This window comes from Candoia aspera, chromosome 3 (assembly GCF_035149785.1).
Source record: "Candoia aspera isolate rCanAsp1 chromosome 3, rCanAsp1.hap2, whole genome shotgun sequence".
Classification (NCBI taxonomy): domain Eukaryota; kingdom Metazoa; phylum Chordata; class Lepidosauria; order Squamata; family Boidae; genus Candoia; species Candoia aspera.
In genome coordinates, this window is record NC_086155.1 from 105,372,488 (window position 1) to 105,398,680 (window position 26,193).

The window sequence follows — 26,193 nt, forward strand, 5'->3', positions numbered from 1 at the left end:
AATAGGGATAAGGCTCCATTGGTCAGACTGGTTCTGCGTAGCAAAAGTGGTCCAAGAGGTAAAAGGAACTTTGGGTCCAAGGCTTCCTCTTTCTGTTTTTATCTTTACAGTATAGGAGGTAGGGAGAACAGATGAGCAGGCACCATTTGCAAGAGGAGCAGAGTAAAATGTGGCACCTGGGGACAACAGCATAGAGGGGCTTCCTCCTGCTGGGAAGGTGGGGTGGGGGTATTTGCAAAGCACAGCAAAGTATTCTATGTCAATCCCAACAATATGCATGTTCTCCAGATGTACTCTGCCGGTCGTGGTGAAAGGTATGTTGGTACTAAAGCCAGAGCCAAGAGACCTCCAAGAGTTTGGCCTAGAGAGTGTTCAGGAGGGCTGTGCTGGGTGCTTTTATGTTGCATTGTTTCCTATAGCTGTCTTAGAGAACATATTGCAAGTTTCCTCAGTGTGAGACCCTTGAGTGCCTGGTTACTTTAGAGATCTGTACCAGCTGTACAGTATTCCTACAACAGTTGAAAAATATCTGGCCTGATTCTCCACAATAGCTCTCATTCTGAGGAAACCTTCCATAGAGGAAGTCACTGGCCCCATTTGGTTGGGGTATGTCTATGGCTGGCACAAGAGCTACTGGTGGCTGTTAGTTTCTTCTCAGAGAAACTGGGGAGGAAGCCTACAATTTTCAGCCTGCCTGTATTGCCTCCTGAATCAAGGGCCTCACCCTGCCTCATGAGAGGACTAGCGCTGCCTTGCATACAACAAATCATTCCATGTTTTTGTAAGAACCAAGGGAGGAGTTTGATGCAGTGAACTGTCACAATAGAGCATTCAAACAAATGGTCCAACCTACTTAATCTTCATAAACAAAAAACTGTGTTAATAGCCATTTTCATAAGAGAAAATATCATTACCACAATTAATACTAAGTGCAGGAATATGAATGCAGCTCTCTGCCCATTTTTGTTCATTCCTATACCTACCGACTTTCATAATGTCTGTAGGATCTGTTAAGTAGGACACATTTTCCTCCTCTGGATTGTCTGAGATACAAACTAATGCTTTGCTGAACTCTGCCCCATTCTCGGAAAGTCTTTGCTCTCTGCCAATGAGGAATAGTGTTTTTATATCTCTTTCAGAGAGATTAAAATATCTTTTTTTTAAAAAAAGCATTCTCAGAAAGAGAGGTTGCAGGAGGTGGCTGAGAGGGTGTTCCATTTTTCTTTTGTTTACTCCAAAATTGCCCAGTGTGCTTGCTAGTGGCATGCACCCCAGTCTTTTATCCTCCATACAGCTGGTGGCTCACCATCTCAGAATTAGAACTGTAGCTGCAAGGAGGAAGAGGGTCCTGTGTGCGTGGTGAGCAAGCAGACCGAGGGAGAATGTTCTCCACGACCTCCAGCATATAAGGAAGGAAGGGGAACTCTTCTCCCCTCTCTTTAGACTTTCTAAAGAGATTGTCTAAAGCCCTTCTTATCCCTCCTCTTTTTATTTCATTCTTTTTAAAAATTTGAATGTATAGGGCAAATCTAAAGGGGAATAAACCATTTGGCACAACCCTAATGCAAACAGATCTTAGATGAGGGTGAGACTGCTGTTGTGAGACAAACTTAAGGCACCAGCATGAAAAAATCAAAACATTAGGAAAAAAATGCAAACAGCAGCGTAATATCTCAGAACTATTTAAAAAGGAGAAAGCAGCGATCTGGTTTTCCCTCTGGCAAGATATTAAACTCAAAAACAGGACAAAAGAGAAAGATGCTTTTAGGAGCAGTAAAGGAGATCATCTTCAATATGCAGCCTTATTAAGTTGAGAATCCAGGAAGCTCTTTTCAGGCAATTTAAATTAATTTGTGCAAAAGATACATTTTAAGGCATACTGTGACAAAGCAACATGGCTGAGCACTCTCTGGAAATATAAAAGATGCCAGTTATTACGATCTTTTTCCATCACTAATTAGAACATATGACTCCTTGCAAGGCAGAAAGCAGAAGGAGAGAACAGTATTCATTTTTATTAGCAAAGCTTGATATTAATTTTAGATAATACTAAAAGCAAAATGAGCTGGCATTACTTATGGCACATTAATTTCTTTTTTAGACAAGGTTTAAGGGCAGAGAGGGCGACCTGAGTCCCTTTCATATGTCCATAGAGTCCCCTTTGACCATGATCACTGGAAACTAAAGGCACAGTTTCTTGCCATATCAATGCAAAACAGATGAAAACAGATGTTTAAGCCCTAAAATTGCATATCCATAAAGCTTTCAAAGATCTCTCCAAACCCAGCCCTGCCCACCTGTAAAATGTGGCATTACTCACTTTGCAGTCTCAGCCTCTTAAAAATGTAGCTCCTGACTTGAGGTCATCTTCCAGTTCTGTTTTCTGAATGGCTAAATTTAGTATTATCCAAAGATGGTAACTCACACAAGCAACCATGAGGGTCTGTTAGAAAATAAGCCAGGTTGCAACACTAAGAAAGTATTAAGATCAGCTCAGAGGCTATGTTTGTGCTACATGGATGCAGATGTCTCCTCTCTAGTTAATTGTCTCACGTTCTTGCATCAGCAGTGCATGATCTGGGTTGACAGGGTCAGCTATGCAATGGCCATTTTTTCAGACCTCCCTCCCACCACAAAACATTTCCTGTCTTTTTAAAAACAGAAGTTAAAGAAAATGAGTACAGTAGTGATGCAATCAGATGAGTGTCCTGTGGACAGGAGTCAGGGAAGCCTTATCTCCTCCCACTTTCTACTTCCCCCTACCCCATGCCTTTGAAGAATGAGAGAGAGAGAGAGAGAGAGAGAGAGTCTAGAAAAGTCCAGTTTTTGTGATAACCCTTGGCTTTACAGGATCAAAATAGTAGTTCTCCTGAAGGCAACACAAGGTCTGTAGAGTGAAAGATTGTTGCTAGAGTCACCTCTGCCCACAATTTATTTACTTCATTAAAAAAAAATCCTTGCCACATGACCTAAAAAGCCTCTACTTGTGCTTGGTGACAATTCCTCTCCATTCTTTCCAATGGAACAGCTGGCAGAACGATTGAAATTCTCTGACCCTCGGTTCCTGGAGAAGGCAGAGTATGAGGTGGATTTGGAACCAGATTGGCTCACTGAACTCAGAACCCGGTATCGACAGTGGGAGGTAAGAATTATGGGATGATGTGCCCTTGCAGATGGACTGATATGTGATTTTGTGATTCTGGCCACTCAGATTGAATTGAATGATGCAATATCAACATGTTATTGGAGTTGATTATTTGTGTGTTTCCTATTTGATGATCAGTGAAAGTATTCTTTTTTTTTTAATACAGGGATGAAAGTCAAGATCTAGGTTTGCCAAATATCTGGCTTGGTGCAGCCATCATATTTTCTTTATAGGTTTTCTGTTTAATTATCATTGAATATATTAGTTTTAAGCTGGGTTGGACTTCAATATGCTGGGTTGGGCAGACTTCAGGCTTGTGGAATTTAGGTGTTTTTTTAATTGAATCTCCACAGCACAGAGCTAAGTAGGACCAGACCCGATTAATACTTTGATGGGAGACAGCCAGAAAATCCCAGGACTGTAGGTTAGAGACTACAGTCAAACTGGCAAACTGCTTTTGTATTGTTGCCAAAAAAGGTTCATGGCTGGGTCCATTTAGTCACCACGAATCTAGTTCAACTCAAAGGACTGACTCATTTTCAGTCTTTTTAAGGACTGAAGCTGATGAGGTGGGAACTACTGATTCCCAGACCAGTCATTATGTAAACAATGGACAAGTGTCCTTCATTCTCAAGGCTAGGAAGAGGATGACCAAGTTTCCACTGACTTAAAAAGGCAGGAGGAAAAGATCTAGAACTTTAACCCTGGAACAGACATACAGTAGATACACAGGCAAACCAAGCTTGATTTCTGTGTTCTAATTTGACTACAATAAAGCACTTTATCTAGCCACATTGTGTCTGTGAAACTTCTTCTGTAAATAACTTCCTGCCTCCTGAATATGGGGTTAGATGTCTGGTGAGCTGAGATTTATTGCCCTGCCTGGTGTGAATCTAACTATCTTTAAGCTTCTCCAGCTGGAGCCACGTATTTTGGTAGTAGTTCAGACTGGCATGTACCCACATTATATTTTATTTTCACTACCACAGAGCTCTGTAGTGAAATGTGATCCTAATCAGTGAATAGGGGAAGGAGGAGCTCTTTTCTCTTCCTTCCTTCCTTCCTTCCTTCCTTCCTTCCTTCCTTCCTTCCTTCCTTCCTTCCTTCTTCCAATTTATATCACTGCCAGTCTCCCCCTAAAAAGGGTGACTCTTTATATTTGCGGTAAGGAAGGAAGCAGAGGTTAGTTGGGGAGAGAGATTTCCTATAAGAAAAGAAGATTCAGGCCTATAAGCAGTTTCATATATTTATTTAAATATCAGTCAGCTAAAGAATTGTTTAACTCAAAGTCTCAGGTTTTTTTTAATATGAAAAGAAACAAATAGGAGTTGGAACTCTTAACCTTTTTGCAGTGTTACAGATTTCTCAGGAGGTCATGTGAAGTCCTGCAATTTGCATGCCTAACATAGCCACTTTTTTTCTCCCCCAGATGGATTTGATTTTAACAGGTCTGCTTGGAAACAGGTTCCAGAATGGTTATCAAACAGAATGCAAGAGAAGGGGAAAACTAGATGTGCACTGTCATTTATGCTATGGGGCCCCAAACAGAGCAGATTTTTAAATGTTTCAGCTTTTCTGTTGCTGCTAGGAAGGCAGTTAGTTTCTCTTGAGAAACTTTGATGACTGTTGGATGCCCAAGAGGAACCTGATCCACGAGACAGCTAGCTTTTACCAAGGATGATAGGTATAATTTCTGGATCCAAAGACAAACCTCTCATTGGTGCTGCAAACATCCAGAAAGTACTAGAGATAAAGTTTCTGTATCTCTTTGTTGCTATGTCTGTTGGTTGTCTGGATTTGCCTGTTTCTCCTCCCCTTGTTTCATCAATCAGGAAGAAAGGGAAAGGTGAGAAAAGAAACAGCAGCTAACAGTGATTGCTGGGGAACAGTTAGAGCCTCCAAGGCTTAGGAGGGGCCATGGAGGAGGGGGTGGTAGGAGTAGCAGCAACACTAGCTCTTCCTGGACTTCCCCCCTCCCTCCCTCCCTCCCTCCCTAAATTTCATTTAAATACAAAGAAGAGTTTCCTGGTGGTAAGATATGCAGAATAGTGGAAGTGTCTCCTATAAAGGTGAAGGTTTTCCATCTCTGGCGGATTTTAAGAAGAGGCTGGACAGCCATCTCACATGGGCAGTTTAACTGATTTTCGCACACATTGCAGAGGATTGGACTAGATGATCCTTGTGATCCCTTCCAGCCCCACAATTCTATGATTCCTCTGTGTTGCTCTTCTGGCATGGCTCCAGATGGAGTCTGTGCTTGGGCCACCATGTTTGGGCTGCAAAAATCCAAACTACACTAGACATGGCAGCAAAGTGATACTGAAAACTCATTTCGCGGCAGAGTTCCGAATCTGACCCTGAGGACATGACGCTCTTTGTTGCTCTCTAGTGGTCATCTGGGTTTTTGCAGCCTACACATGAGAGCCCTATCCTACCCAATCAGGTTTCTTAAAGGGGTAGAGCAAGGAATGGCTGGCGAGGTGCAGCTGGACAGGCCGCCTATGCCTGAGGACTCAAGAGAACTGGCTACTGAGCCTTCCTGGTATTTACACCACTCATTAAACTTGACAGACCCAGAATCTTGGAGCTGTTGAGGGGTATTTAAAATGGCTGCATGAGAAAATGATATGTTTGAAGACAGCAGAAGTGAAACTACCTGGCTTACTTCTAGTTCTAAGCATTGTGAACAAGACTTCATTATTTATTTATTTATTTATTTATTTATTTATTCGTTCAATTTTTATAGCCGCCCATCACACATACGTGACTCTGGGCAGCTCACAGTTTTCAAGGCTGTAAATGGAACTGCTTTAATTGTAACAAGGGCTATGCAAATTGAAGAAACTTGGAGTAGTTCAAGAGAAAGATTCTTAAAGAGGGTGGTAAGAAGTTGCTAAAAGGCACAGCCATCCAAACAAGTCTACAGAGGACAGGTGCAAAAATTTCTGCCTGGCTACCTCATGTAATCTGCCAGCAACCTTTTCTGGCTCCTAAAGCCACCTACCTGGGGCTAAACGATTCATCTTTTTTTTTTTTAATAAAGGGGCTTGAAAAGGGAATTGTGGAGAGATTTAAAAATGATTTTGGAGTGTTCACCCCTTAAACTCCCTCCTCCCAAACTTTCAGAATCAATCCTGGAACAAATCACTTTTGTAGTGTGTCACAAGTCTTGATGCATCCCTAAAACTGATGGAAGTTGCCCACTCCTGTTACAGAAGGAAAGCAGGCGGGAAGTCCAGTTAGACAGACTTTACTTCACAATCACAACGATCTACGTTAGTCTAGCTGAAGGGCCTTAGAAGTACTTGCTGTGGGAAGGGACATGCACAGGGGTCGGAATGTCATCCTAACTTGCTGAATGATAAAGAGGTCACAGCTGCATTCTAGAGGTGAGAGTAGTCGCAAAACACAGTGACACCAATAAGGGTGTGTTTTTTTGAGAACCCGTTGCAAGCTTGATGATGCTGCCAAATCATGAGAAGTGTCTTGGGGACCAGCAGCTGTGCCATGTGTTTAAAGCTGATATAACAGCTAATGAAAATGGGTTTTCAGAAGTTGCCTAAACAAGCTTCCAGAATGTGCGTTGTTTCCAACTGACTACAGCATCTCTGGCAGCAAGAAATTAGGCCGCCTAGGAGTATTTTATGGTTAGTACTCAGCACAGAGGCAGAGGATATAAATGGGCAAAGAAGCATCTGTTGAAATAGACATAGTATGCTTATGAGGAAAAACAACATAGAGGCTTGCAAGAAAAAAGGAAATGTAAAGATTCCTCCAATAAACTACAGCTTAAAGAAAGAGCTCTTCCCTAGGCAGTTCATACAGCCAGAATGAGATCAGTCTCGTTACTGCCAAAATAAAAGCGTAATTGGAAAAAATGGTCTAGTGTAGAGTGACTAAATGATTGCAACAAACTAATGCACACCAAGGAGAGTGGCAGAGTTTGCATATATGTAGAGCTCAAAAAACTTGTGCAAAGTCATGGAAAGAGAGAAGCACATTCCCTCAATAGAAACAACATTCTTCCATGGTTTGCAAAAGCTTGGATATATCCTCATTGGTTCATGCTGCCAGTAGATTAGACCCAACTTAGGCTAAATTATATTATTTGGTAGAGTTTTCTTTAAAAAACCACCATGGGGAATTTTCAGGCCTCTTGGGTTGTTCCAAAGGAAAATATCTATATTTTTATAGCATCTAGATGATATTTTGATTTTCAGGAATGGCATTTTAGTCTAAAGCCTAACTGACAATGGACTTGACTGAGATTGCCTAAAGTTCTGGGACCTGTAAAAGCTGCAATTCTCAAATAGAATAAGCATAAATACCTCTGATGCCTGGAAGAGCTTACATATCTGGGACATTGCATAAATGAATATGAAATGAGCCCAAATCCAAACAAAGTGGAAGCTATTTTAAGAACAAACTCCTCCACTATCCTTAACTGAGATAGGGAGATTTGGGACATGGTGCAGTATCTTGAAAGATTTCCACACTTGACTGATGACTTTACTAAATTAACTTTAAATGAACTGCTTAAAAGATAGCATTTGACAGTAGGGACAGATGCAAGATGAAGCTTTTAGAAGTGTCAAGCAGCTCTTAACTGAAGCCTTGTTACTGGTATTCTACAATGTCACCAGCATCCTGTTATTATAATGCCCAACAGTAGCAACTATGGAATAGGAGGAGGAGTGCCTCAATAACTTAAAGGAGAGCTGAAGCCAATAGCTTTCTAAAACAGTATGCCCAATTAAATCCAGAAATACAGTATGCCCAAATTGAAAACATGGTTTCGTGGTTGTATGGAATCCTTAGAGCTATATGCAGACTAGAAGGCATTGGATTTCCCTGATAAATTGCAGATATTTAAATTGGCACGGGTACCAATGAGGTGCCAGAGTCTTGTTCTCTGGATGATTATACCCCTGAATATATAGTGGCAGATACTTTATCTTGGCATCTGCTAAAACTTGTGATCCAGATCTACTGAAACTTTCAGAAGAAATGGAGAATTGCTTTTATATTCTTTTATACGTTAATGTGTCGGGATCACTGATTGTAATAAAGAACGTAGGTACAGTATGCGTGTATGCAAACACTGTTTTGATCTGTTTGGAGAAATATAACTTTGCACGTAATAGAGCCACCATCCCTATCTATAAACGGATTGGGAAGAAGAAAAAATGATCCTAACTGCAAAGTGAGTTTCTAACAGAATGTAAAGGGCAGAGGGAATGGCTAGGAAGGAGAGGCAGAAGAGCCTCTACCAAGGCAACGATCAGCCAAGCACAGCTTGAGCCCAGTCCAAGAAACTAATTTGAGTAATCGTCTCAGACAGGACCCTCCTTAACTCACACAGAGATAAAGTGAGGGAGGGGAGAAACACTCAGTTTGTTTAAATTTTTTTTAAAAAGCACATTCAGACTTGCAAGATTTGATTACTACACACACACACACACACTATATTATATACATATACTATACAATAAAAGTAGTCTTGACCTATATGGCATTGGTTTCTTAGTCTGGTCTACCATATAGGGCTGACACACAGGAAGATCCTTTTTATATATATAGTATAGCATAACACAACTAATTGTGACTCAACAGCTGTCCATGCCAGTTCCAATCTTACAAATAAACCTGCATTTCCCAATGAAATCTGTGCATTGTATGCAGACACAAAAACTGTCTACAAATTCCACTTTGATAATCATCACGGTTTGCATATTTTATTAGAGTGCCACCCAGGATTTCAAACGTGCATCAAATTAGATGATCAAAAGGGATGGTCAGAGCAAGCTATGCAGGAAACAGTATCATGTGTCTTGATCTATTGATTGATTTATTTCATTTGTAAGATTTATGAACTACCTTATTCCGGAGGTGACAGGTAGTGTATAAAGTCAGGAGGAACAGATTAATTTCAAGAAGCAGCCTTCAGTTTTCAGGAATTTCCAGAAACGTGGTCAAACTAGAGACTGTAAGTTTGCTAGCAGCCCCAAACTCGGAGTCTGAATTAATATCAAAGAATGTCAACATTCAACCTGTATCATCAGATTCATGTTCCTTGTCTTCAAACATGAAACCCATGACTGTAGAGGCAAAGTCATACACAAGCCAATACATTATAGAGACTACTTTATATAGCTAGCAATAGCAACCATGTATGGGGTAGAATAATCCCCAGGTGCTATTTAGAGCTCTGTTCATTACCTCAGAGATAGGAAATTGAAATTATTAATGTTGAGTGTTTGGTCCCTGGTGCAGTATGTTTTATTTTCTGACATTGTTTGTAATTTTTCTTAGTATTTCACGTTTTTAACCTGTGTTAGCCACTCTGAGTTGCTTGGCTATTAGGCAGCCACGTACGATAACTGAAATGAGTAAGTAAATAAATAAACAAATAGATAAATATGTTATTCTGACTTGTTGAAATTGGGGGAATCTGTTTTGTACTTTCATACCTGGTACCCCAGAGCTTTCACCATTAGGATTTGGATTTTATGTAATGGGTGTGTTTTCTCTCACGTCTAATTTAAGGATGAAAGAAGGCTTCCCAACAATGCAACCACCCAGCCAGAGGTTTTCAGAGGCAGTGGATCAATATCAGGTAAAAGAATGAAAGAATAAATTGTGGCAAGTGTACTTGAAAGGTGCATTCTAAAATGCATCACATTAAATCAAACCAAACTCTTTCAAGCTTGATTTGAAACATTTGAGAACTGAGTTGGTTTCAAGTATATGTGCCACTTGGAAAAGGGGATTAGATTGAAAGGCTTCAGTTGTAACTGCATACTTATTTGCCTAGGAATGTATCTTATTGAATCAGTGGGCTGTAATGCTTTTATTGAGAGATGGAAGGAAACATAATAAAATTCACAAGACTCTATATTTCTCTTCTAACTGTAGCTGTACTATGACCCCTCCAGAGCCTTTTAAAAACAATAGCTATTGGCCATGTTGGGGACAAGGAGAATTGTAGCCTAATGCATGGCAATGTAAAGAAAGTTGCTGAAAATGGGCTTTTAAAAAGAGCTAATCTGCTTTTTGGAATCTAATTCTGTTCTCCTGCTCTTTTCTACATTTTACAAGTCCTTTAAAAGAGCTTTTTGCTTTTTTAATATATCCATTGGTTTTGCATACAGACACTATACCTGAGAATTATTGTTGAAAGAGAGAATCCTATTTGCCGCCGGATTGCATACATGTTTTCATGGAATTTAAACCTTTCAGCAGTTATAGTTATGTGTTTTTACATTTGAACCATGGGCCAATCTCCTTTTAAATTAACCATTTGGGTTGTCACTTTTTTGCCTTAATAAGATTACTAGTTCCTCTCCTCTTTTCCTGATCTATCACTTGGGAATAATACTAATATTCAGACTTGCATTATCAGGTTTGGCTCCTCATTTTGAGTTTGCACAAGCTCAGGTGTGCTGGGAGAATCTAGAGCACCATCCTTGTAGCCACCTGCCACCTGTTGATTCAACTCAGCACCAACCAGATGTGGATCAGCAGCTGCATATCTATCCTGGACATGGACATCCATCAGACAGGACAGATGCTAGTTTAGAGACTAGTTTAGCAGGAAATGACCAAGGTTCCATTTTGTCTTCAGGAAGTCTTTCAAGTGATCTTTCCTCACATCTGAACCAGCCAGCAGGTAAAGATGGGTGCTGCTGCAGCAGTTATCCATGATGTTCTGTCAGTTGACTTTAATTGTAAGGAATGATAGGCCATTGTTACTGTTTGTTCCTATTGCACCTCATTTTCCTGAAGTGGAATGGAAGGACAGTTGGGGGTGGAGAATGAAAGTGATCACCAATGTAAGAAATTACTGAAGAGAGAATTACTAAATTATTTAATCTAGAAAAAGATAGTATATATGTGCTTAGTGGTGGATTATACACTACTTGAAGAAAAGAAGAAGAATAACTGTTCATTCAAGAGGTAGAACACAAGGCAACCAAAGAATTTTCACTAGAATCTCAGGTTTAAATATATTTGGTAGACTATCACATTCTACCTCTGCTGATGGTAGTGATCTAAAAATAATTCGCTAACTGAGACTCTGCCTTTACAACTTAGTTCAGATCACTGACTCTTCAGGCCTGTCTCTTTTCACGAATAATGTTGATAATTCCAAGTTGTATTTATGCGTTAAATGATTTCTTTTTAAAGCCTTGAATGGCAAGAGTCAGGAAGGTGATCCTTATCTTGATGTTAAATTCCAAAGGCTCTTTGTAGGAGGGGAGCATTTGCTAATCCAATGGATTTGAGGGTTTCTAGGAACGATATGGATTGTTTGAGAGAAAAGGCTGTTTTGTTTTGATGGGTGACTTTTGAAGACTGTGTAACAGCAAGCAGAAAATAATGTGATGAAAAACCTTCCAGAGAAGAGAAAATAAGGGATAGCTAAGCTGGGAAATGCAGAGCAGAGATCAACCTGCCTGTGTCACTCCATTCCACTTTAGTTGGTCTTTTTCTACTCAACTGTTTTACAGTAAAACATTATGAAATACTCTAAATCAATGAAAGCCTGAGAATGTTCCATAATCCTGTGAATACTAACTCATTTTTGTCCTCTGAAATCCCACTACATAATAATAATTTAAAAAAACCTAATGTTGTCAAAAACCATCTTATTTTGGCTCCCGTATCTTCTGCTCTGTGCTATAATGTTTGTTTAGTAGCCTTTTCATTACCTCCAAAGTGGTACTGCAACAATTCTGTTGATTTCCAAACTATTCCTGTGTGTACTTGCTTAGAACTAAATGCTACTCTGGGCCAAGTTAGATATTATCTCTGAGATCGATGGTGGGCTCTTCCCATGTAGTTTTCTCCTAAAAGCTGGGGAGATCCTCCAGTTTTGCTTAGAGTTACAACTAGGAGTTGATAATTCCTCCGTGCCATAGTCCCAGTCCATATACCTTCTTTTCTCCACAGCACCATTTGTTTTGATCTAGAGTTGACATTTGTGATTGCTTTTAGGAGAAACAGATTATATAGGGAAATCAGGTCACAGATTGGATGCAGGAAGGGTCTACAAAATAGCTGCTAAGGAACAATGAGGACTTTTTTGTTGGCCTGCTTTCTAAAAGCACATTAGACTGAGGGCTAAAGTAGATGTGACATTAATCACACTGGTTTGATGCTTTTGTTGATATGTAAATGAGGACCCAGCTTAGGTCCTGCTGATGAAATGTATGCATTTTTTTTCCTTGCCCTGGTCCAAAATCCTATTTTTCTTTCACAGGATGCCTCTGAACAGAGACCTTTGCAAATATGAGAGTTCAGAGAGCAGAGTTTTATTAGGATAAGGCCAGAGGGAGAAGTATCCCTTTCCTTCTGCTCCTGGGTTAGTAGCCCAGGGACTAAAAACAAGCACAGAAATAACAAGTTGGAAAAAAAAAGCCTTGACTTTTTTTGCCAGGAGAGGGAGCACTTTCTTTTCCAAGTTCTTCAACTCTCCTGCTTAACGGAATGTCAGTCCTAGAGGCTGCTTTTCATCAGAGAAATCCAGGGAGAGCCAAATGGAAGATGCATCTGTGTGTGTGTGTGTGTGTGTGTGTGTTTGAAATTCGTTTCCTAAGCTTCAGTAAACAGCAGTACTATTACAATACAGGACTAAGCTCCAAATTGTCTTGTGAGTCTCTCAGAGAGTTTATTTTAGTCTCTTAGCTATTGTAACAAAACCATATCCAACACAATGACACATGCGGATAAATGAGCATTGTTCAACATTCTTTGGAAAATAATGGAGGGGCTATGATCATGTATAACAGAAAACATGTGGTTTTTTCCCCAATAAAATTGGAACAATTTTATTGTTCAAAAAAAAAAAAAGCCAATTTGGTCTAGTGGTTAAGGCAATGGGCTAGGAAGCAGGAGACGGTGAGTTCTAGTCCTGCCTTAGGCATGAAAACCGGCTGGGTGACTTTGGGCCAGTCACTCTCCCTCAGCCCAACTCACCTCACAGGGTGGTGGTTATGGGGAAAATAGGAGGACGAAGGAGTATTTGGCATGCTCCCCGCCTTGAGTTATTTATAAAAAAAATAATAAAGGCAGGCTAAAAATTAACAAAAAAAAAAAGAGAGGAAGATTTGGACATGAAAATGTTTTATCTGCTTTTGCCTGCCTAGATCCATACATAGCAGTGTATCTTTGTCAGAAGCCAGATCTTTTAGATGCCCAGAGGCCATTTCTAGGTTATGAAGGTGGTCTATGAATATTGTTCCACTGTTTATGGAAGCTCAGTCTTGAATAGTGCTCTGAAATTTGGTTTGGTCTGCAGGGGAGACTCTGGACTCTTGTGGGCTGGGACACTTTCCTGGTTATCTGAAGAAGCACATTCCAGAACATCAGGTGAGAGGCGGAGGAGAAGGATGCATGTTAGTGGCAGGATCCAGGTGTCAGATCTAAGATTTTTTTCTTCTTTTTGGCAACCACAGTAATCCTAGACTAACTCTTGTTTCAATGCCATCCATGTGGGCAACCTTGATAAGCCTTTGGTCAGACCCAGTATGGCTCTTATGATATATGCCACCTCTCTTAGTTCACATCTGCTTTTTTAAACTGGGGACCACCGGACTGAGAACCTTAGAATCCAATGGAATGCTAGGGAAATTATTTGCAATTTGTTTCTCACTATCTTGTTTTCCACTAGTAATTCATGCATTATAAAAAGCAGTTCTATGATGAAATTGGATGTGTGAAATTTGAACACCAGGTCTAAGTTCTGCCACAGGCTTCTTGTTGGCCTTGAGAAAGTGGCTATCTTCCAACTTCCATCTTTCAAAATGTTGATTTGTTAAAGGAATAGGAACAATGTCACACTGGATTTTCTGTGCTGTTCACTGATGTAAAGAAAGACTTTGACTTAGTCTAAATCTTGCAAATAGGATGATAAACCAGCTGTGGATTTAGGCTACAACAATACTGTCTTGTTTAGTTATCTTGATTTATCTGCTCTCTTCTGGTTACCTTATGCTGGTGTTTTCTCTCTGATATCAGACCACTTTCAATGCACGGACCCGGACCATCTCTGAGAGTTCCACAATATCCATGGCAGAAGATACCCCTCAGTCCCCAGAAGGTGCATGGGATGAAGCCTCATCGGAGAAGAAATTAGTGGAGAATGCAAGGCAAGAGGTAGCAAAGGTGAGGCACTCTTATTGAAAAGGACAGCTGTATTATCTGAAAATTATGCAGATGTGAAATCTAGGACTATATTCTACTCTACCTTGAAGATGCTATAATTGACCCATACTGAAATTCATAGAACACATAATTGCATTATGCCAGCCAAGTCATATTTACTCAGAAACAAGCCCTATTATATTCATTGTTTATTAAGTTCCAGTGAGGATTATGCAGGCTTAGTTCTGAGAAAATCAATTTAGATCTAGCAAAAGAAAACATCACTGTTTTATTTATTTCCTTTAAATATATTTATTTGCTTTAAATACACACACACACACATATACAGATATATATACATACACAGAGAGAGAGCGAGAAAGAGAGAGACAGAGTCACTATCATCTACCTTCCATCTTTCAGAATGTTGATTTGTTATAGGAAAAGGAACAATGTTGAGATTATGTATGTATGTATATGTGTGACAGGTCTTAACTCTGTTTTTTAAGACTTTTTTTAAAAGGTCAGTAGTAATGGAGTCATCTGGATTTCTGGTAGGAGGCTGTTAAATAAGGTGGATGCAAGTGATAAAGCCTCTTCCCTTTCCATGGTCCCTATATTAGGGAGGAAGCCTAATCATCCCTACTCGAGATGCACACACTGAATGGATAGGATCTACTTGACGTAGATGGTCATGTATGGTTTTAAAAGTCAAAAGTAGCACTTTGAATTGTACATGGAAGCCTGCTGGTGAACAATGTAGAGCCCTAAGCCCCAGTGTCATGTCTCAATAATGGCTCTCATCTTCTAATAGACAGGCTGTTGGAGCAGTTGTAGCTTCTGAGTCATTTTGAAGTCTAGACTGCTTTGCAAAACTCTGACTGGAACATGACAAGGCCTTCTCCAGGAACAGCTGCAAGGGATGCACTAGCCAGTGCTGAGCAAAGGCCCCTTAGCTGTAACCTCCCCCATCTATCCACCAATAGCCATGAGTCTAAGCAATCCTCAAATCACAGACCTGTTCTTTCAAGGGGAGGACTACCCCTTCCAGAATTATCACTGGAGCTGAGAGAGAGCCATATCGTGTCTGGACAAACAGCAACTCAGACTTCCTGGGATTCAACTTTAGTCTATTTCTTCCCATTCAAATCTATCAGGCACTGATCAGGACCTCCACCATAACACTGGCTTGGCCAGGGTAGAGATGCCTATCTGGGTATAATCAGAATAGTGGTGATACCTCACCCCAGACTGATAGAGGTCTTCTCCCAGCAGTTTCACATAAATGTTAAACAGCAGGAAAGACAGAGAAAAGAAGCCTTTGGCACCCCATATTGTAGTGGGTAAGGGGTAGACCTCTCTTTTCCCACTATTGCCATCTGAAACCATCCATTCACAAAGGCGTGGAACCACTGTAAAATTTGCCTCCACGTATATGATTTGAAAATAAGGGTTAGATGAAATAACAGATTGAGCCAGACTATGGAAGTGTAATGCAACATGCCATTCAAGATTAGGTTTGAGGACAAACAAGAAGGAGGTTTATTTGTTTCCATGCCTGCATGTGGGCTTCTCAGAAGCATTTAATTGGCTTCTTTTGGAAACAGAATGCTGGGCCAGAAGGGGAATTACAGGAATGAAAGTCCACTGTCAGATGAAGAGAATGATGTTGGGGAAGGCTCATATTCTCAACAGCAACAATGTGAGATTCTGGTTCCTCCTGCCCCTTCATAGTTTCTTACACCATTTTACCCAATGCAACTGTGATGTGCTTATGGCTGGATCAGGGAGTCAGTGTCTTCTTTGTTCTCTCTCGCATTAGCAACATTTGCACCAGGTTCATGGAGGAAGTGTGTGTGAGAGAAAGTTCTGTATATTTTTTAGTGGTATGTACCGAACTGTCTTTAAGAAGATAGGCCCTTTTCTAGTCTGCCTCCAAAAGGAGGCAGGGAAGCACAACAAGACAGGGAAGCTTCATATTGGTTTGGGGGCCTTCAGGCTTCCTGACTAACTCCCTTGAAAGAAGAAAAGCACAGCAAGCTCCACTCAAGATTTTATACCCCTTCAGACTTCTGGTTTTGGCTGGCTCCGTTGGTTCCGGTCCAAGGCAAATAAAGATGGTGCATCATCTGAAAAAGTTCCAGCTGCTTCTTTGGACTCGACTGCTCCAGTTTCCCAGGTAACAAACAATCTTCTTAGAAGAAAGGGTTTGGGATTTTCTTTTGGTTTTGAGCAATATGTCCTCTTCAGAAAAACCTCCTAGTGTTACTCAGCAGCAGCAAAATGTAGCAGAACAGCAGGAGCTACCATGAATGGTCTTTTAACTGATAGCAGTCCTGAAAACATCCAAGGAACCCCCAGCTTGAAAATAGTATCCTAGATCCATCATTTCAGGAAGGCTGAATACAAAAAGTGGGACCACTATTACTTTTACAGCGTATTTGTGTTTTGTAAGGTACTGAGAGTGGGGTTGGGGAGTCTTGCATCATATCTGCTAGAGGCTTATGCGGTGTGGAGGGGGGACTGCACTATACGGGAAAGGCTGGAACTGACAGCTTCATCTCATACAAAAATGGTTAAGGATTAGCTTGTATGCTCAACAGAATCAAATAGTAAAGCTTTTGTCAGATTGTATCACTTTCAGATACTGTGGGGATCAAACTTCAGAGTGCCCCTATCAAACCCAAGTAAAAAAAAGAACAACTGTAAGTAAAAATGAACACAGCCGTCTGTTTGCCGATAGAAAAACAGCACGCTGAAGAGAAAATTTGGCAGAGTCCTCTCTGACATTTCTTGTCTGTGCAGAAAGGTTTTCACATGGGGGAACATTCTCTCTCCCCTCTTGCACCCTGCAGTGGGAGTGTCTAAATAAAAATTCACAAATGCATTATTCATTTGTTGTCTCTTGTATTGGCCTTGTTCTCTTCCACTGCCCTCATCTCAGCCTTTATCTGTTTGCCTTCCCACCCCAACTTCCAACTTTGCACATACAGTATAGTATCTCCAGTTCCCACTACGAGTGTTTTGTTAATATTTATAATGTTGTTGTTAAGGATTTATTACATTGGATGTTTCTTTTCTCTTTCACCTATCTTGGCTTCATATTAATTTTCTTCTAGCATTTTATTTCATTTATTTCATTTGTTTCACCAATACCTTGAGATAAAGGAATACTTGCTTATTTTTATTGATTGCTTAGCACTTAATTGTGCGAGAATCATAGCTTTGTTAATAAGGCAGTTATTGACACAGCAGCTGGCAACACTTGGGCAATCTTGAGTAATCTCAGAAAATGGGGTTGAACATAGTTAACACTTGGATGGAAACCACTAGGAAATTTCAGGCTATAGGCTGAACTGGGAAGTCAGAAAATATCCCAGAAGAAAGCAGTGACAAATAAGTGTGTGTGTGTGTTTATATATATATATATATATATGTATGTATGTATGTATGTATGTATATATATTGATTTCTATCTATATTTGATTTATCACATCTCACAAATGTGACTCTAGGCAGCTTACAATAAAAATAGCTAAAATACTAAATAAAATACAATATAAAATATATATATACAGCAGCTGGAATCATCAACCATGGTTAACACAGCCAGGAGATGGGCTCCAACACACATCTGGGGCCCCAGGCTTGGGCACAAAAACAATTTTCAAGGCCTTGCAGAAGGCCAGCAGGGTCAGGGCCAATCTGACCTCTGGAGGGATGATGTGTCCCCGCCCCAGTTCACACTCTTTAGCTTAGAGAGGAACTAACCACTGCCCAGACCCAACCATATATCCCTTTCCAGGAGGCCTTAGCCAACCAGGAGGGACATGGGTCTAACACAGAGGTGGCCAAGTTGACAGCTGCAAGAACTGTTGCCAAAAAATCCTACATGAATATATCTTTAGAGTCATCAAGAGTTGAACTAGACACGAAGGTGTATTTGAATAAAGCAGTGCTGTTGAAGAATTTAAGATCCAGTCACATATGATTACCCTGACATTCAGTGGAGTATCAGAGATGTGATGAGAAGAAGACATTGTTAACTAGAACAAAAGAGTCTGGCAGTCAACAAATGATGCCAGCATCTTCAGTCAGGAGTGTATGTACTTTCCATAGAAACAGGACCAAAGTTGCCTTTAAAAATAAGAGAAACAAGACATCTTGCGTTTGTTTTCTTTGCTTCATAAGTTTACCTCCAGGATTCAAATCCTATTTATAATTTAGGACCAGAATAGCAGAGAATAAGGGAGGAGGAAGAATGTGGTTCTTTAAGACAGAGGAAGAAGAAAGAGGACCAACGGAAAAGGCCTGGGGAACTGTCTGTCTCTTCCTGAAACTTGTCCTCAGGAACCCATTCTCGGTTTTCTCAGTCAATACTCTGTTTCTTGGCTTGGAAGTTAACTTTCAATTTCTTGGCTAGATTGCTCATTTCTCTAGTTTCTGAAGCAAGCTTACAGCTAGATGACACGAAATTAGCTTTCTGGGGGCAATCAGAAAATAAGAATAATGAACTCAGCTGATGTGCGTCACAGGAGTTATAGACAAAATGATGTCATCAAAGACCAAGATGGAGGTATTGCCGTGCTTAGGAGAACCCAGGAGGTTTTAGTAGTACTCCTCCTCCCATTGAGTTCTCCCCCTTCAAATGCTCCAGTAAAGATGGAATATGTTTAGTAGCCCCACACTGAACATGCTGGGCAGATGTGGCTACAGCTTTTATTATAGGCACTTTACTGCCCAACAACAAAATTTATATAAAGCTTATTTAAAGTTTTAAAGAGAACATAAAAACTAACGCAAACTAATACAGAATAAAAAGAACAGAGGGAGGGAGAGAGAGAAGAAAGAAAAAAATTGCAGAAAAAAAGGATAAAAAGAAATAGACAGAAGACGCTTCCAATTTCCTTTGCAGCAAATACAAGTATGATTACAAAGTTATCTCGCTGCCCAACAAAATGTTGAAAAGTAAAGAGAGATGTGTACCAACAAGTGTCAGCCCTGGTGATGTTCAGTTCTTCCTTCCACACTGATCCTGCTTCGCTCTGTCAGTTGGTTAGGAGGCTCCTGGGGAGATTTGTATGACTTAATCGTATTTCCAAAGCATCTTGAATCATGATTGTTAGTAAAGAGGAACTCTCAGATATAATGAATGGACTGGGTGATCTCACAAAATAAGAAAAAAACCTTCTGATCTGTTTGTTTCATTTGAGTTTCCCTTGGCAAAAAATGACAATTGGAAACGCATCAGGAGTATGCTTGCAGCATCTAAATTATATATTTCTTTGTAAAGCCCTATCATAGCTATCTTGATCCTTTGCTGTTTTTTTAAACTCCTTTGCTACAAGGCCCTGGGTTTTGTAGCAAAAACACAAACAATAAACCAATACAAAAGAGGAAAGAAAGAAAACAAAATCAAGAAAAAAACAGGCACCCAATCCCTAACAATATCCATTCATGTCTTCAGTCTCTGGGCTCAAACCTTACTCTCCCAGTGACTGTGGGAAAAGCCAGCTCTTTGCTGATTTAAGTAAGGCCCAGAGGATGGGGGCCTGCCAGATCTCAAGCAAAAGGGTGTTCCACAGTCTTCACAGGAAGATTGAAGGTAATTTTTGGAAACATCCAGCAGCTAATTTATTTCATCACTATTGTATATTTTACTTCTGCAGGAGAAAACCACCCAGTCCAATTTTATTTCATCCATGAATAAGGCAAAGGCTACATCACTTCATTGCCCTCCTCCTCTTCCTCTCACAGAAGGCAACCATTTTTCCAAGAGATCTCCAGGTAAATATATCCCTGCATGTTTCTGAATGAATTGCTCAATATATTGCTAGTTTAGTAGTAACTAAAGATATTCTGTGCACAGAGGTTTTGGCAATTTTCCCCTCTTTTTGGTGGATACTGGTACCCCAAATTTTTGGTACATCCCTCAACAATAGATATCAGGTTAAAGTAGAACTGTATTACAGGTACTGCTTGCTTACCAACGATAATTGGGATCAACAACTCACTAAGCGACATGACATCACATGACTGCACCAACTTACAACAGCAGTTGTGGCAGTCCCAGTTGCTGTTGTTAGGTGAACCCTGCATGGTCACAGCATCCCACAGTCACATGATCGCCATTTGCGGCCTCCTGCCAGTTTCCCCATTGACTTTGCTTGTCAGAAGCAAGCAGTGAAGGTTGCAAATGGCGATCATGTGACTGCAGGATGCTGCAACATCTTAATATTGAGCCAGTTGCCAAGTGTGCGAATCAGAATCACGTGACTGCAGGAACACTGCAGTGGCCACAACTATGAGGACCCATCGTAAGTTCTCCTTGTTCAGCACCACTGTAACTTCAAGTGGTCGTTCAATGAGGACTACCTGTACTACTAGGTTCTTCTCTACTCTATCCCCTTGATGACAAATCCCTTTGCTTTTTCCTGTCTGCTGTTGTGAGTTGGTGCAGTCATGTGATGTCATGTCGCTTAGTGACAGTTGTTGATCCCAATTATCGTTGGTAAGCAAGCAGTACCTGTAATACAGTTCTACTTTAAATCTGAGCCATAATGATCCGCTCTTAAAAAACGTATCTGTTATTTCTCCAGAAGCCCAAAATCCACAAGGCCACAACAGCATGGAAGCAGCCATAGTTTCAGATGCTGATAAAAAGGTGAGATGAGGAAAACAGTGTTGTATACAAAATGAAATCTCTGGTTTGGGAAAGAGTGTCATTGGGGAGGTCAGAAATCCAGTCAAGCAGAGTTTCTGGCAATCCAGGTTGGAAGAAGAGCCAGCCAGCTGTTGTGGGAGCATGACTATATTTGGTGCTATAATCCAGTGACAGGTTACCATGTGCCCTTCCAACATCTCAGTTTACAGTTTCCATAATAATTTTGACTTGAGCTGATTGGAGTTGAAATCCAAAAATATCTGGAGGAAACCAAATTGCTGCCCTTTGCCCTCCGTCTTGAGTGATTCTGTTGTATGTAACTTGGTATTTCTTCTTGCTTTTCTTGACTACCCTTGACAACTCATAATTTTTCCCCCTGATACTTCAGATTAGTTCCTTCAGACATCAGTACAACCCTGATGATGTGCCTCTATCCCCCACAGAAGGGACAGTTCCATTGTTCAATCCTGCTCAGGTATGTGTGTGTACACATGTGAAACAGGGGAAGGGGGGAATAAAGAGGAGTTTCACACTAAAAATCTATATTGCAAATACACTATAAACAGCAACATAAGAACCTTATCAGTAGAACAGACTGGGAATCCCTCTAGTATTCCCTTCTCCATGTTGGTGCCCTCCAAATAATCCCTTAATAATGGAAATTGATGTCCATCTAGTCTAGATAGCACAAGGTTGGAAAAGTCTGATCCAATTGAGTATTTTGTTGCAGATTAGCCAGCAAGGAGGCAATGGCTTTTTTAGCACTTTAATCTCTTGTCTCTTGTACTAGAGGTATACTTTCTGTATATATGGAGAAATATGTAGAGAAATGCATGGGGAAACTTAAACGTTCCAGTTGTTTCAGTTATCTATTATGGCTTCTCCATCAAATATAGTTTTGGATGAGTTCATTGACATGAAAGATCTTGGCAACGATCCTTGGGCAGAGTTCTTGAGGCACAGTGTAACGCTGATGCCTTTTCATAACCATCACTTAGGAGCTGTAACAGTGCAAAAATGTTGACATCTTAAATATTCTTATTGCACAGTCAACATTAGATCATCTGAAGGCTATGAAAAATTGCCAATTTTACAAGACACTTCTTTCTTATCAGGTCATCACACCAGCAGCCTCTGGCACTGGGCATCTGCAACAGAGTTTTCAGAAATACTACCCACATCCTCTGCAATACAAATAATCCAGGATACTTCTGTGACTGTCCCTCTGATCAGAAGCCATTTCCTTACCAAAAGACAGCAATTCTATGATCTCTTTGCTACCCTTCTTGTTTCCTGGCATTGGAGCTTGTTATCAAAAGGATAATGGCACGAATGTGAGCCGATGGATATGCCTCTTCCACTTTTATTTGCTTGGTACTTTTTAAAACACAGTTTTACAGCAGATGGTGTGGAGACAAACATAAAATAAAAAGGGAAGACCCCCTTATTTTCTGTTCTGCAAAGAACTAAGAGGGGAACTAATCAATACTCTACATTGCTGCGTAATACAGATATTCATAATCTGTTGCTCAGCTGGCTGGAAATTGTAGTCCAAACATATCTGGAGGGTACCAAGTTGGGAAAGAACAGCAAACTTCTTTTTTGAATAAATGTGGATAGGATCTCTCATATATTTGCTTGAGAATAAATCTTACTGAGATCAGTGTAATTTTTGGGTAAATTAAATTATGCTGCTATGTATTGAAGAAGAAGAACATGTACTTAAACAGAGTTATTTGGGAATAAATCTCATTATTTTATTTGTGCATTAAAATTTTAAGAAGTTTTGTAACATACTCAGGGATAGGGTTAGGGCCTTTGGTTCTAGCCTGTTATTGATATGAAGACTCTGCTTCCTAGAGCAGGATTCTCAAACTTACAAACTCCCTTCCCCCCAAAAAAGTTGTTTAATGCAGTGAACAAGATTAGTTTCTAGATGTTAATCTTGAAATAATTTTATATATCATCCCCGTAATAAAACCAAATACTGGTGTTCTGGTTAATGAAAAATGCTGCCAGTTAAGTGGCCAAAGTGAAATGGCTTTGTTTTGCAATAAATGTTTTTCTGAGTAATTTTATGTTTATTAGCATACTGTTGTATTCTTCATTTCTTCAGTTTTGACTCACTGGAGACTTTTGTATCAATATATGAAAAAGTTTTTCAGTGTTGTAGCTCTCAATTTGTGAACTAGTAAACTTGTGAATTAGTCCATAAGTGGCACTTTGGTGTGAGTTTGAGATCCTTGTGTGTCTCTCCCCCTGACCCCCTTTAAAGTTTTGTTGTTGTTTATTCGTTTAGTTGCTTCCGACTCTTCGTGACTTCATGGACCAGCCCACGCCAGAGCTTCCTGTCGGTTGTCAACACCCCCAGCTCCCCCAGGGACAAGTCCGTCACCTCTAGAATATCATCCATCCACCTTGCCCTTGGTCGGCCCCTCTTCCTTTTGCCTTCCACTCTCCCTAGCATCAGCATCAGCATCTTCTCCAGGCTGTCCTGTCTTCTCATTATGTGGCCAAAGTATTTCAGTTTTGCCTTTAATATCATTCCCTCAAGTGAGCAGTCTGGCTTGATTTCCTGGAGGATGGACTGGTTTGATCTTCTTGCAGTCCAAGGCACTCTCAGAATTTTCCTCCAGCACCACAGTTCAAAAGCATCTATCTTCCTTCTCTCAGCCTTCCTTATAGTCCAGCTCTCACAGCCATATGTTACTACGGGGAACACCATTGCTTTAACTATGCGGACCTTTGTTGTCAGTGTGATGTCTCTGCTCTTAACTATTTTATCAAGATTTGTCATTGCTCTTCTCCCAAGGATTAAGCATCTTCTGATTTCCTGACTGCAGTCAGCATCTGCAGTAATCTTTGCACCTAGGAATACAAAGTTTTTCACTGCTTCTACATTTTCTCCCTCTATTTGCCAGTTATCAATCAAGCTGGTTGCCATAATCTTGGTTTTTTTGAGGTTTAGCTGCAAGCCAGCTTTTGCACTTTCTTCTTTCACCTTCATCATAAGGCTCCTCAGTTCCGCTTCACTTTCAGCCATCAAAGTGGTATCATCTGCATATCTGAGACTGTTAATGTTTCTTCCAGAGATTTTAACTCCAGCCTTGGATTCCTCAAGCCCAGCATGTCGCATGATTGTTCTGCATACAAGTTGAATAGGTAGGGTGAGAGTATACAGCCCTGCCGTACTCCTTTCCCAATCTTAAACCAGTCCGTTGTTCCGTGGTCTGTTCTTACTGTCGCTACCTGGTTGTTATACAGATTCTTCAGGAGGCATACAAGATGACTTGGTATCCCCATACCACTAAGAACTTGCCACAATTTGTTATGGTCCACACAGTCAAAGGCTTTAGAATAGTCAATAAAACAGAAATAGATGTTTTTCTGAAACTCCCTGGCTTTTTCCATTATCCAGCGGATATTGGCAATTTGGTCCCTAGTTCCTCTGCCTTTTCTAAACCTAGCTTGTACATCTGGCAATTCTCGCTCCATGAACTGCTGAAGTCTACCTTGCAGGATCTTGAGCATTACCTTACTGGCATGTGAAATGAGTGCCACTGTTCGATAGTTTGAACATTCTTTCGTGTTTCCCTTTTTTGGTATGGGGATATAAGTTGATTTTTTCCAATCTGATGGCCATTCTTGTGTTTTCCAAATTTGCTGGCATATAGCATGCATTACCTTGACAGCATCATCTTGCAAGATTTTGACCAGTTCAGCTGGGATGCCGTCGTCTCCTGCTGCCTTGTTATTAGCAATGCTTCTTAAGGCCCACTCAACCTCACTCTTCAGGATGTCTGGCTCTAGCTCACTGACCACACCATCAAAGCTATCCCCGATATTGTTATCCTTCCTATACAGGTCTTCTGTATATTCTTGCCACCTTTTCTTGATCTCTTCTTCTTCTGTTAGGTCCTTGCCATCTTTGTTTTTGATCATACCCATTTTTGCCTGGAATTTACCTCCGATGTTTCTAATTTTCTCGAAGAGGTCTCTTGTCCTTCCTATTCTATTGTCTTCTTCCACTTCCGTGCATTGCTTGTTTAAAAATAATTCCTTATCTCTTCTGGCTAACCTCTGGAATTTTGCATTTAATTGGGCATAGCTCCCCCTATCACTGTTGCCTTTTGCTTTCCTTCTTTCTTGGGCTACTTCTAGTGTCTCAGCAGACAGCCATTTTGCCTTCTTGGTTTTCTCTTTCTTTGGGCTGTATTTTGTTGCCGCCTCCTGAACAATGCTGCGAACTTCTGTCCAGAGTTCTTCCAGGACCCTATGTACTAAGTCCAGTCCCTTAAATCGATTCTTTACCTCCAGTGCATATTCCTTAGGAATATTAGTGAGCTCATATCTAGCTGATCTGTGGGTCTTCCCTAATCTCTTTAGTCTGATCCTAAATTGTGCAATAAGAAGTTCGTGATCGGAACTACAGTCAGCTCCAGGTCTTGTTTTTACCGACTGTACAGATGTCCACCACCTTTGGCTGCAAAGGATGTAGTCAATCTGATTTTGGTGTTGTCCATCTGGTGAAGTCCATGTATAAAGCCGTCTCTTAGGTTGTTGGAAGAGAGTGTTTGTTATGCAGAGTGAATTGTCTTGGCAAAATTCTATCAGCCTATGTCCTGCTTCGTTTTGTTCTCCCAGGCCATACTTACCTGTAATTCCAGGTGTCATTTGACTGCCCACCTTAGCATTCCAGTCTCCTGTGATGAAAATAACATCTCTTTTAGGCGTGTTGTCCAGTAGGTGCTGCAGATCCTCATAGAACTGCTGTACTTCAGCTTCTTCAGCATTTGTGGTTGGGGCGTATATTTGGATCACTGTGATGTTAGATGGTTTGCCCTGAATTCGAATTGAGATCATTCTGTCATTTTTTGGATTGTATCCAAGCACTGCTTTCGCCACTTTACTATTAATTATGAAGGCTACTCCATTTCTTCTGTGGTCCTCTTGTCCACAGTAGTAGATCTGGTGGTCATTTGATGTGAAGTGGCCCATTCCAGTCCATTTCAGTTCACGGATGCCCAAAATGTCTATCTTTAATCTTGACATCTCACCAATAACCACATCCAGTTTGCCCTGGCTCATAGATCTTACATTCCAGGTTCCAATGGTGTGTTGATCCTTAGAACATCGGATTCGCCGTTCACCACCAGCACCGTCGGCCGCTAGCCGTCCTTTCGGCTTTGAGCTAGCTGCGTCATCACATCTGGGGCTAGTTGAACTCATCCTCTGTTCC

General features: G+C 40.6%; 1 protein-coding gene across 4 annotated transcripts in view; it reads left to right on the plus strand.

Moving 5' to 3' along the window:
- SEC16B (SEC16 homolog B, endoplasmic reticulum export factor) overlaps positions 1 to 23,018 on the plus strand; it is a 58,790-nt gene extending 35,772 nt beyond the window's left edge. For 3 of the 4 annotated variants that reach the window (XM_063298483.1, XM_063298482.1, XM_063298484.1), the window contains exons 17-26: positions 3,029 to 3,142; positions 9,692 to 9,761; positions 10,548 to 10,814; positions 13,446 to 13,516; positions 14,165 to 14,311; positions 16,359 to 16,469; positions 19,960 to 20,077; positions 20,890 to 20,954; positions 21,343 to 21,429; positions 22,070 to 23,018. In XM_063298483.1, the coding sequence (XP_063154553.1) occupies positions 3,029 to 3,142; positions 9,692 to 9,761; positions 10,548 to 10,814; positions 13,446 to 13,516; positions 14,165 to 14,311; positions 16,359 to 16,469; positions 19,960 to 20,077; positions 20,890 to 20,954; positions 21,343 to 21,429; positions 22,070 to 22,153 (1,134 nt within the window). In that variant the 3' untranslated portion in view covers positions 22,154 to 23,018. The other variant, XM_063298485.1, reaches the window with a different exon arrangement.
- The last annotated feature ends 3,175 nt before the right edge of the window (positions 23,019 to 26,193 follow it).